Genomic DNA, 12760 nt, shown 5'->3' on the forward strand with positions numbered 1-12760 from the left:
GGCAACCCTGGATGGGACTGAGTATCTAATGACATGCTGCAGTGTGGGAGGGGACTGAGTATCTGACATGCTGCAGTGTGAGTGCTGAGTATGTAATGACATGCTGCAGTTTATGAGAAGGCTTAGTATTTAATGATATGCAGCATCGTGTGAGGGGCTGAGTATGTAATGACATGCTGCAGTGTATGAATGCTGAGTATCTAATGACGCGCTGCTGTGTGAGCCGACTGAGTAATGACATGCTGCAGTGTGTGAGGGGACTGAGTATCTAATGACGCCCTGCAATGTGTGAGGGGACTGAGTAATGACGCGCTGCAGTGTGTGTGGGGACTGAGTAATGACGCACTAGTGTGTGAGGGGACTGAGTACCTAATGGCGGGCTGCAGTGTGTGAGGGGACTGAGTATCTAATGACGCCCTGCAATGTGTGAGGGGCATGAGTAATGACACGCTGCAGTATGTGAGGGGACTAAGTAATGACATGCTGCAGTGTGTGAGTATCTCTGGTGGTGTGCGAGAGTACTGAGTATCTCGCTGTGAGACACTCGCTGGGTTTCCCAGCTGTAGAGTCCATGCCTGCATGGCAGAGTTTGCGTACCAAGTATCTCTGACAGTGTGTGAGTGGCGAGTATCTCTGGTGCATCTCTAGCGGTATATGAGTGCCTCGCAGTGAGACGCTCACAGTTTCACACCATGTTTCCCAGCTGCAGAGTTTGTTGCTGGAGGCGAGAGTGTATGCGTGTGTCAGTGTCTCTGGCGGTGTATGAGACTGAGTATCTTGCGGTGTGTGTGGCAGAGTATATCTGGCGGTGAGGTGCTCACTCTCCCACGCCGTGTTTCCCAGCTGCAGAGTCCATGCCCGGAGGTGAGAGAATTTGCGTGTGCCAGCATCTCCCGACTGGTGCAGCAGAAGCTGGTGATCCCTTCATTCCTGCAGAGAGATGCTGTGCGCTGCCTGGGGCCTCTGCTGCTGGACATGTGCCCGTCTGTGCGGGAGACGGCTGCCGGGGCTTTACGGTGAGTGCAGCTTTGCAGCACAGGACGTCCGGCTCAGAAATAAACTTGTCCATTCTCACAAAGTGTGTGTGTGTGTGTGTGTGTGTGTGTGTGTGTGTGTGTGTGTGTGTGTGTGTGTGTGTGTGTGTGTGTGTGTGTGTGTGTGTGTGTGTGTGTGTGTGTGTGTGTGTGTGTGTGTGTGTGTATGTGTGTGTCAAAACCAGTCTTTTCTTAAATATCCAATAGGATTTATTTTAACCAATTCCATGTCTTTTTAAACAAAATGATGTATGAATTAGCCTGACAATTAATTACTAATTGTTTGTCTGTGCAAAAGTAAGTGAAACCCTGGTGTTTAAAGGGGATAATTAGGTAGATCTTCAGGTGTTAGTTTGGGAGGCCCCACCCTATATAAAGATCAGAAACTTTGTGAGTTTGGTCTTCACCATACAGGAGTGTGGAAACATGTCCTGCCACGATCAAAAGAAATCTCTGAGAACCTCACAAAAGCAGTTATTGAAGCAAACCCATTTCTAAGGATTTGGTGCTGCACAGATAGTCTACAAATGGAGAAAGTTCAAGACCACAGGAGCGGTCGATTCTACCAAAATCTCTGCTGACCATTGAAAATCAAAACATGAAACTGAAATGAATGAAACATTATGATAGCATTGTTATATACAAAGATGGCGGTGTAATGCTAAAATGAACAGTGTTTGCACATCATATTCATTTTAATATTAAAATATTTTATGTTGTGATTTTTGGAGAGCAAAGTCACTGACTTTTTCAAATGATCAGCTACAAAGTTTGTCACTTTGTTTGCACATGACACTTGGGCTCATACTTGAACGAAGATTTCCATATTTATAGAGAATCTTCTTTTTCCCAGATCTTCTTTATCATCTGATTTGTACAACTTGCATTAATTTCTTTCTCAGGCCCAAAAGACAAAGTCTCAGTGCTACATCTAACTCAACAAATTTATATAGTTAAATACTTATCTGTTTATCTGCTCATAAGCAATGGTCATTTAGTTCAATTCTTTGGCCAAAGCACTTTAATCCTACAGCCACCTCACAGTATGGCCCATCTGTAGGTCCTAACACTGCTGCACCTGCAAAGCGCTCTCATACCCTCTCTAATGGAGGGAGAGCGGTCTAATACACTGCTCAGTCACAAGTGTTCAGAAACAACGTCCATTAAAACGTGAGATGAGTGAGCTTGAAATCAGGGAGGAGGGGGCACTTACCGCCATGTTTTACCAACTGAAATGAACAAACGCACCAAGCCAAACCGTCTCTCTCTCCCTTCTCTCTCTCTCCCTTCTCTCTCTCTCCCTTCTCTCTCTCTCCCTTCTCTCTCTCTCCCTTCTCTCTCTCTCCCTTCTCTCTCTCTCCCTTCTCTCTCTCTCCCTTCTCTCTCTCTCCCTTCTTTCTCTCTCCCTTCTTTCTCTCTCTCTCTCACTCTCTCTCTCTCTCTCTCTCTCTCCTCTCTCTCTCTCTCTCTCTCTCTCTCTCTCTCTCCCTTCTTTTTCTCTCTCTCTCTCTCCCTTCTTTTTCTCTCTCTCTCTCTCTCCCTTCTTTTTCTCTCTCTCTCTCTCTCTCTCCCTTCTTTTTCTCTCTCTCTCCCTTCTTTTTCTCTCTCTCTCTCTCTCTCCCTTCTTTTTCTCTCTCTCTCTCCCTTCTTTTTCTCTCTCTCTCTCTCCCTTCTTTTTCTCTCTCTCTCTCTCTCTCTCCCTTCTTTTTCTCTCTCTCTCTCTCTCTCTCTCCCTTCTTTTTTTCTCTCTCTCTCTCTCCCTTCTTTTTCTCTCTCTCTCCCTTCTTTTTCTCTCTCTCTCTCCCTTCTTTTTCTCTCTCTCTCCCTTCTTTTTCTCTCTCTCTCTCTCTCTCTCTCCCTTCTTTTTCTCTCTCTCTCTCTCTCTCTCTCTCTCTCTCTCTCTCTCTCTCTCTCCCTTCTTTTTCTCTCTCTCTCTCTCTCCCTTCTTTTTCTCTCTCTCTCTCTCTCCCTTCTTTTTCTCTCTCTCTCCCTTCTTTTTCTCTCTCCTCTCTCTCTCCCTTATGCCTGATGTTTCAGGGGGGCTGAAATATCAGGCATTTGTCTGCATTCTGGGCCAATAAATGTCTCCTTTTCTTCCTATGCTGTGCTGGTACACAACATCATGCTGGTGATTTATTTTCACTTCTACCTTTACCGTGCACCACGAACGCGTGTCATTGTATGTGAGGCCATTTTTGTGTATATGTATCGCTACAAAAATATATCCACCCCAATTATAAACAAAAGCTCAAGACGTTCCCTTTAAAAAACTACATTTAAAGCTGATATGCCCTGGGAGCTTCTGTTGTAAGGTGTTGAAAATCCAACCTCTCAGAAAAAAAAGTGTTCAAAAGCAGAGAACTATTGATCAGAGAAGTTTGCAAGGGCACATCTTGCCCAAACTAACAAAGTATCCCGTTTCAATTTACATTCAATTGGAGCACTCGGATTCAATGCCAGTGCATTTTAATCAATGTCAGATCTTCAAAGTCTACTTGTATTTATTCCTTAAGTGCAAAAGGGGTGAAGGGCTTTTGGGAGCAGGGATAAGAGAGTTGAGAATTGGAGAGAAGTGAATTGTATCCCTCCTCGAGCTTAACTGAAACTCTCAACTGCCGTGTGTTATGTGAGGAGAGCTTTGGGGTGCTGCGTCAACTGCTACAATGTAGCCAGACCGCGTATATTAACACATCACAAAGTATTATCCAGCACCCAACGCCCGTTTTCGCCGATCAAGTGGCTTCCGGGGTACCCAGGTAGCAGTTGATGGGACAACCCAAAGCTCTCCACCATAATACATGGCAGTTAGAGCTTCAGTTAAGCTTGAGGCGGTTAGGCCGCGCTTATAGTGACAGCGAAGCGACGTCGCGTTAAATGTATTGACGCAGTTGTAGGCGCGATGGCTCGGTCGCTGGAAGTCACTTCAGTTTGATTTTTCCGGCGACCGCAGCGTGACGTCGCCGACGACGGCACTATAAGCGCGGCCTTACTTGTCACTGTCGAGGAAGACTATAATTTAACCTCGGGATGACAGCGCAATTCAATAAAGCCTTTTTATTTCAGCCGGAGCCAGCAAGCAAAGCACAATCAGAGCGATAGTCGCTAACACAGGGCAGACAGGGGACATCCCAGCTGGCTGGGTGCTGATCGCCACATTGAAGGGTACCCATGGTTTGCTTCCACACTACATAGGCGTAGGGGCCGTCCAGACCTCTCTGGTGCAGTTCGCGTCGGAACATTTTCACATCTCCAGCTTAAAACGCCTGCTCTCCACTTCTCTGGCATCTCCCAGTCCTGCAGCAGAAAAGCACGTTCAAATCTCCCGCTCAGTTAGGCTCTCAGCCTCGTTTTCAGGTGTCTTCGGCACAGCCTCGGAGCACACCGCTTGGTTCACCTCCACGTCGGGATCAGAATGAGATTGGGTTCCCCTTACATAGATTCCCCGCTACCATAGGAAATCATGGTAGAAGGGCTGGCGACCAATCACATCGTGGATGCTGCTCAGGAACCAATCAGAACGCGAGGGCTCGCCTGCATTGGCCAATCGGGGCTGAGAGAGTTAAAGGGCTTTGGAGAGAAATACAAACGGGCCAATGGGAGCAGCACTCATCAGCTGGTGCTCGGCAACGGCTTTCCTCGGCCGGCAGGATATCCCTCTCTGGTCTGGCGCCGCGCTGGCTGGGGGAAGGGCCAAATGCTCCGCTTTTTGGGTGGATGGCCCCCCGGCCCACTCTCCCTTTGTTCCCTGCACCTCTCCTCCCCCTCCAGCCATCTCTCCGGACATTCGGGATGCACAAAGGGTTCTCAGCCCTGCATGTCCAGGGACCTGGGCTACATCATTTTTTACACACAGTATAGTTTCCCAACAGGAATGAAGAATACCGTATACATGGGATACAAGGGGCTACCCGGCATGTAAAAAACAGGGTAGCTCCGGGTTTGGTGGCCAGATGAGCCCCAGGGGAAACCAGCAGGGACCGGGCCTAACCTTTATTCTGGGCGCTCCTTTCCGTCAGTCACCTTAACCCTTTCAGAAAAGATTAAATAGCGGTCACGTGACCGCGGCGGCTCTTGACACGGAAGAGAGTGTCCTCCTCTACCGTCTTGCTTCAGATGGCGTCCTGCGCTCCATGGAAAAGCAGGACGCGATCCAAGATGAAAAACAAACGGCTGGGATGACCTAGCCCCTAAAGTGCCAGACCACATGACGTAGTGACTGTCTTGGGGCACGCAAAGGGTTAAATTAGCAGCGCTTTCTCTTCCGTGACCCTTCATTTCCACGTCTTGATTTTGGAGTGGCAACCCCGTGACTTATTCTGTAGGTAAGAGGGAGAGCATTGACTATAGTCCCTCTAGCAAGACGTCGTGCTGTGTGTGACCGGTACCCTGCGTGTGTGACCGTGATTTCCTTTTGCAGAAACCTCAGCACGTGCGGAGGGTTTGAAGTATGTGACGACATGGTGACCAGTGACATCATGACCCCCCTGGTGGCTCTTTTAAGAGAGGTTCGTGATCTTGTTTTGCCATTAACACGCTCTTGCATGTCATCGCTGGGTGTCACTAAAGCAGGGGTGGGCAGCGCCACCATTTTTCACCCACCATCATTTCATGGTGACATCGATTTTGTATTGTTTGAAGAAATATTGATCTTGATAAAGGTTTTGGGGGGCGGAGGATAATGGTTTTTTTTTTTAAAGAATCCCAGTAAAAATATACTTCTTTACACCAGTCCTAATTCTTGCATATGATGCATTTTATGGGGCCCAATAAATGTTTTGCCGCCGTATGCTGGAGGCGCACTAAGCTCCGGATCCGGCGCTAAATGGATCCAAGTCAATTGCAGTTAACACAGGACCGAGCTGCGATGCATCGGAGCTGGGTGATTCCCGGGCTATGTGGGTCAACTGGTGGGTCCAATGGGTCAACTAATGGGTAAACTGGTGGGTCCGATGGGTAAACTGGTGGGTCCGATGGGTCAAATAATGGGTAAACTGGTGGGTCTGATGGGTAAACTGGTGGGTCTGATGGGCCAAATAATGGGTAAACTGGTGGGTCTGATGGGTAAACTGGTGGGTCTGATGGGTAAACTGGTGGGTCTGATGGGTAAACAGGTGGGTCCGATGGATCAAATAATGGGTAAACAGGTGGGTCCGATGGGTAAACTGGTGGGTCCGATGGGTCAAATAATGGGTAAACTGGTGGGTCCGATGGGTAAACTGATGGGTCAAATAATGGGTAAACTGGCGGGTCTGATGGGTAAACTGGTGGGTCCGATGGGTAAACTGGTGGGTCCGATGGGTAAACTGGTGGGTCTGATGGGTAAACTGGTGGGTCTGATGGGTAAGCTGGTGGGTCTGATGGGTAAACTGGTGGGTCCGATGGGTCAAATAATGGGTAAACTGGTGGGTCTGATGGGTAAACTGGTTGGTCCAGTGGTGGGTCAACTAATGGGTCAAGTGGTGGGTGGGTCAGTGAGAGCTCATTGCGTGCATACATTGTAGTGCCATGTGGACATGGCTTCACATTTCTTGCTGGAACAAGGAGAGTGACCTGTCTGCCCCTGTGTGTTTTCTCTTCCATCCCTGTGACTGACCTAGTACAGTGTAGCGCGGGATTCAATGCCACCACGGAGCCCACAGTGAAGACTAAGGACTCGCCCAAGAACTACGTGGAGGATATAGCCAACGAGGCCATCAATGTGCTTTGGAATGTATGGTAAGACTGTTTTCTAGATCCAGAAGGGGCAGAGGCTCTTCTACTACCTTCCGAATACGGGCCCGCTGCATTAGGAAGCAGTAGCAAGTATCATTTTACACTTCTGAGGCAAGGACTACAAAGTTGAGCATCTTTTGAGGGGTTTATTTGACCCCCACTAGCCTGAGGTGCACGGAAATTATTCTATGGCCAATAGTAAGTAACATAGAATGTGACGGCGGATCAGAACCACTTGGCCTGACCCAGCCTGCCCATTCTCCTGTCTGCTGGGAAACCTCACACCCTGTTATATCCTAGGATTTAAGATTTAGCCTTATGTCCCAATTAGTTTTAATTTCCCTTACTGTATTACCCCCTACCACCTCTGCTGGGCGGCTGTTCCATGAATCCACCACCCTTTCAGTGAAGAAGTACCTCCTCACATTGCCCCTGATCCTCCCACCCTCCAGCGTCAGAGAATGATAACTTGTTCTAGCTCTTCTCTCTCTCTGAAACATGCTTCCCTCCTGTATCTATTAACCCTTTATATATGTGACAGTTTCTCTCATATCCCCCTCTCCCTTCTCCCCTCTAAGCTGCACATATTAACCCTTTATATATGTGACAGTTTCTCTCATATCCCCCTCCCTTCTCCCCTCTAAGCTGCACATATTAACCCTTTATATATGTGACAGTTTCTCTCATATCCCCCTCTCCCCTCTAAGCTGCACATATTAATCTGCTGTAGTCTTTCCTGATGAGTCTCATGCTGTAAATGATGCACCATCACTCTGATATATTTACGTCCTCCTGGAGATAGGGTCTTCAGGACTGAATACAGATTAGCACACACCAATTATCTTTAAAGTGGCATCACCCCCTCTCTGCTACTAATACCTCTCCCTATAACACCCTAACACCTTGCTGCTATTCCTCTCCCTATAACACCCTGCTGGCTTTCCCCAATGTTACATTGCTCACCTACCTTTAAGGCTGGTGAAGTGATGGCCCTCTGTCCCTTTTCCTCTATAGTAGGTGACATTGTGGTGCTGATGAGCCCGTATTCTGCCCTTTTTGGATTTGTGTGACCCATGTGCATTATTTTGCCATTTTTTTTGCCATTCCTCCAATCTACCTAAATTGCTGCAACCACCTCGCGCGTCTAAATCTTCACTCGAGGTGAAAGGAGAGGTATTAAGAGTAGCGATATTCATCTTCGTTCTACGATTCATCGGGTTGCCCAGGCATTCTAAAAGTAAAAAAATAAATGAAATAGTCCAGACGGCGTTGCATGGCTGAGTGCTTTGTGTGACGGGCAAGTGGCACTGCCACTGTAACGCTGCTTCTTCCTGTCCCGTTTCCCTCTGATCAGTGAGAGCAGCAGCAAAGCCCTCTCCGTCTTCAACAAGGAAAAGTGCTGGGACATTGTGCTTCGCTGTTTGACCAGGTTTCCCACGAACATGGAGCTGGCGATTTCAGCTGGTAAGCTATATCAGTATAGATATATATATATATATATATATATATATATATATATATATCCCTGGCTCCTGGGGAGTTTCCGTCGGTGTTAGGGTTGCTCAGGATGCGTTACCCTGTTCAGGGTGCAGGCTTAATGCAGTCCGGGTGTTCGTGCCACATGCTGGGCGCCAGGAACTTTATTCATGCAAACAGCAGTTTATTACCTGGTTACCGCCATCTCACAGGTAAGGCCGCGTCCATGCTGAGGGCGCGAGCGGCGGGATGAAACACATTGTGTGTATAGGGAGCGTCTACAGTGCACGCGAGCGTCGGGAAGAGCGGAGCTACAGGAGATAAAATGATTTGTCTATGTAGCGCGACGGTTAGGGAAAGTACCCTGTGCAGTTAGTCCCACCAAAATTAAATGACCAGGGAAAGGGTATTTAATCCATATCCAAAGTTTCTGAGCCATCTCAGGGCCCCTTCATCAGTGAGGTGCAGCCACTGACATACAGACATTGATATAGTACTTCAAACAGGAAATGAGTCCTGTTGAAAGTGTGTGCCATAAAGCAAAACTGTGAGTCACCACCTGTTGCTCGGTGTGTATGTGTGTATATGTGTGTGTGCACAGACGGCACACCATTTGCAAGTAAATAAGTTTTGGTGCTTATCCCATAAAGCAATAACAGACCATACGATAGCGGTTGCAACACGACATCAAGGTAAATAGATCATACATTTTCTATATTTGATAGAAGACACAAAAACCGACGTTTCGGTCCCACTGTGGGACTGAAACGTCGGTAATTTATGATCTAATAACCTGCGTGCTGTCCCTTGATGTCGTGTTGCAACCGGTATCGTGTGTGTGTGTGTGTGTGTGTGTGTGTGTGTGTGTGTGTGTGTGTGTGTGTGTGTGTGTGTGTGTGTGTGTGTGTGTGTGTGTGTGTGTGTGTGTGTGTGTATATATATATATATATATATATATATATATAATTACGTATAAAGTGACAAATATGAATGCACTAGCTGAGAGACCCGGCGTTGCCCGGGATGTAAATGCGTAATAGGTAGTATTATTTATAAATTGTGGAACAATAGGTGACTGTTTGTTGTAAAGGTTGGATAATAATATTGAAAAGAAAGATGGAAGAAAATGTAATACGATGTTGTATAAAAATGGTTTATTGTAACCACACCACAGTACAATGTATATTTTGGTGCCATAAGTGATGTAAAAATCTGAGTCGTGTGTCCTGCTAGGGTGTGAGGCGGCGGGTGGCGCGTGGGTTGTGAGTGCTGTCTGCGAGTGGGGGTCCTGCTAGGGTGTGAGGCGGCGGGTGGCGCGTGGGTTGTGAGTGCTGTGTGCGAGTGGGGGTCCTGCTAGGGTGTGAGGCGGCGGGTGGTGCGTGGGTTGTGAGTGCTGTCTGTGAATGGGGGTCCTGCTAGGGTGTGAGGCGGCGGGTGGCGCGTGGGTTGTGAGTGCTGTCTGTGAGTGGGGGTCCTGCAAGGGTGTGAGGCGGCGGCTGGCGCGTGGGTTGTGAGTGCTGTCTGTGAGTGGGGGTCCTGCTAGGGTGTGAGGCGGTGGGTCAGTGATGTCGGTGCGTAGGGGCGGGAGGCAGCAGGTGTGTGTGGCGGCAGGTATGTGTCGAGTGTGGCGGGTGTCTGTTGAGTGCGTGCAGCGGCTGTGAGGCGGTGGGTGAAAGGCAGAGGCGGCCGGAGTAAGGGCGGGTGAAAGGCAGAGGCGGGGGTGGGGAGGCGGTAAGGCGGGCATGAAGGCGAAGGGCGGCGGTGGTGGGAAGGGGGGAGGTGGTGGGAAGGAGGAGGAGGGGGAAGGTGGTGGAAAGGGAGAGAAGGGGGGATGTGGTGGGAAGGGGGAGGAGGGGGAAGGTGGTGGGAAGGGGGGAGGTGGTGGGAAGGAGGAGGAGGGGGAAGGTGGTGGAAAGGGAGAGAAGGGGGGATGTGGTGGGAAGGGGGAGGAGGGGGAAGGTGGTGGGAAGGGGGAGGAGGGGGGAGGTGGTGGGAAGGGGGAGGAGGGGGGAGGTGGTGGGAAGGGGGGGAGGAGGGGGGGAGGTGGTGGGAAGGGGGAGGAGGGGGGAGGTGGTGGGAAGGGGGGGAGGTGGTGGGAAGGGGGGGAGGGTGGAGGTGGTGGGAAGGGGGGGAGGTGGTGGGAAGGGGGGGGAGGTGGTGGGAAGGGGGGGAGGTGGTGGAAAGGGGGGGGGGTGGTGGGAAGGGGGGGGGAGGTGGTGGGAAGGGGGGGGAGGGGTGAGGTGGTGGGAAGGAGGTGGGAAGGGGGAGGCGGAGGGAAGGCGGGGGGTGGGAGGCGGTGGGAAGGCGGGGGGTGGGAGGAGGTGGGAAGGCGGGGGGTGGGGGGGGGTGGGAGGTGGTGGGAAGGGGGGGAGGGAGGCTGTGGGAAGGGGGGGGGGAAGGCGGTGGGAAGGGGGGGGGAGGCGGTGGGAAGGGGTGGGGAGAGGCGGTGGGAAGGGGTGGGGGGAGGCGGTGGGAAGGGGTGGGGGGAGGCGGTGGGAAGGGGGGCTGGGAGGCGGTGGGAAGGGGGGGAGGAGGCGGTGGGAAGGGGGGAGGCGGTAGGAAGGGGGGGGGGGAGGCGGTGGGAAGGTGGAGGGGAGGCGGTGGGAAGGTGGAGGGGAGGCGGTGGGAAGGTGGAGGGGAGGCGGTGGGAAGGGGGGGGGAGGCGGTGGGAAGGGGGGGTGGAGGGGAGGTGAAGGGGGGGGGGTGGAGGGGAGGTGAAGGGGGGGGGTGGAGGGGAGGTGAAGGGGGGGGTGGAAGGGAGGTGAAGGGGGGGGTGGAAGGGAGGTGAAGGGGGGGGGGTGGAAGGGAGGTGAAGGGGGGGGGGGTGAAGGGGGGGGTGGAGGGGAGGTGAAGGGGGGGGTGGAGGGGAGGTGGTGAAGGGGGGGGTGGAGGGGAGGTGGTGAAGGGGGGGGTGGAGGGGAGGTGAAGAGGGGGGGGAGGGAGGCTGTGGGAAGGGGGGGGGGGGAGGCGGTGGGAAGGGGGGGGAGGCGGTGGGAAGGGGTGGGGAGAGGCGGTGGGAAGGGGTGGGGGGAGGCGGTGGGAAGGGGTGGGGGGAGGCGGTGGGAAGGGGGGCTGGGAGGCGGTGGGAAGGGGGGGAGGAGGCGGTGGGAAGGGGGGAGGCGGTAGGAAGGGGGGGGGGAGGCGGTGGGAAGGTGGAGGGGAGGCGGTGGGAAGGTGGAGGGGAGGCGGTGGGAAGGTGGAGGGGAGGCGGTGGGAAGGGGGGGGGAGGCGGTGGGAAGGGGGGGTGGAGGGGAGGTGAAGGGGGGGGGGTGGAGGGGAGGTGAAGGGGGGGGGTGGAGGGGAGGTGAAGGGGGGGGTGGAAGGGAGGTGAAGGGGGGGGTGGAAGGGAGGTGAAGGGGGGGGGGTGGAAGGGAGGTGAAGGGGGGGGGGGTGAAGGGGGGGGTGGAGGGGAGGTGAAGGGGGGGGTGGAGGGGAGGTGGTGAAGGGGGGGGTGGAGGGGAGGTGGTGAAGGGGGGGGTGGAGGGGAGGTGAAGAGGGGGGGGAGGTAAATGGGGAGGTGAAGGGGGGGTGGAAGGGAGAAGTGGAGTGAGGGGAGGTGAAAGGGGGTGAGGGGAGGTGATGGGTGGGTGAGGGTAGGTGAAGGCCGCTCACTCACCCGTCCGGCAGGTCCCACGTGGATCTGAGGCGGGAGGCAGCGTGTTGTGGCCGCTCTCCCGCTGTGTCCCGGGCGCTCGCTCGCTCCCCCGCTGACTGTAGCGGCGCCGGGGGGGGGGGGGTATCGGGGAGACACTGACACTGGAGGGGGGGTGGAGGGGAGGTGAAGGCCGCTCACTCACCCATCCGGCAGGTCCCACGTGGATCTGAGGCGGGAGGCAGTGTGTTGTGGCCGCTCCCCCGCTGTGTCCCGGGCGCCGCCATCTTGGGCACTCGGCGCCGCGAGGCAGCCTGCCTGGCCAATGGCTGTTCCCCCGCCGGGGAGGGGTGAGTTGTAGCGCCGGGGAGGGGGGGGCATGTATATGTGTGGGAGGGAGAGGTGGGAGATATAGAGGGGGGGTCTCGCACGGCCGCTGACACTGGGTGGGGGGGGGGGGCGCTGAAGGGGTAATAATAGTGTGTGTGTCCCGCTGAATGTAGCTGCGCCGGGGGAGGGGGGGGCTCGGGGTGAAAGCGCGGGAGACACGGGGAGAGGAGGAGGTGCGCGCGGGTGCTGCTAACTGTGAGCCCCGCTAATGTATGTAACAGTGTGTGTGTGTGTGTGTGTGTGTGTGTGTGTGTGTGTGTGTCACTGTGTGTCACTGTGTGTCACTGTGTGTCACTGTGTGTCATTGTGTGTGTGTCTGTCACTGTGTGTGTGTGTGTCACTGTGTGTGTGTGTCACTGTGTGTGTGTGTGTGTGTGTGTCACTGTGTGTGTGTGTGTGTGTGTGTGTCTGTCTGTCACTGTGTGTGTGTGTGTGTGTGTGTGTGTGTGTGTGTGTGTGTGTGTGTGTGTGTGTGTGTGTCCCTGTGTGTGTGTGTGTCCCTGTGTGTGTGTGTCCATGTGTGTGTGTGTGTCCCTGTGTGTCCTTTGGCCCGTCA

At 53.0% G+C, this 12760-nt stretch overlaps 1 protein-coding gene across 4 annotated transcripts in view; it reads left to right on the top strand.

The window, feature by feature from the left end:
• HEATR3 (HEAT repeat containing 3) overlaps positions 1–12760 on the top strand; it is a 34952-nt gene that overhangs the window by 1115 nt on the left and 21077 nt on the right. For 3 of the 4 annotated variants that reach the window (XM_075577014.1, XM_075577016.1, XM_075577017.1), the window contains exons 2-5: positions 844–1016; positions 5452–5539; positions 6637–6749; positions 8101–8210. In XM_075577014.1, the coding sequence (XP_075433129.1) occupies positions 844–1016; positions 5452–5539; positions 6637–6749; positions 8101–8210 (484 nt within the window). The remainder of the gene's footprint in view (positions 1–843; positions 1017–5451; positions 5540–6636; positions 6750–8100; positions 8211–12760) is intronic. The other variant, XM_075577015.1, reaches the window with a different exon arrangement.

The sequence above is a fragment of the Ascaphus truei genome, chromosome 19, assembly GCF_040206685.1.
Source record: "Ascaphus truei isolate aAscTru1 chromosome 19, aAscTru1.hap1, whole genome shotgun sequence".
Lineage (NCBI taxonomy): Eukaryota > Metazoa > Chordata > Amphibia > Anura > Ascaphidae > Ascaphus > Ascaphus truei.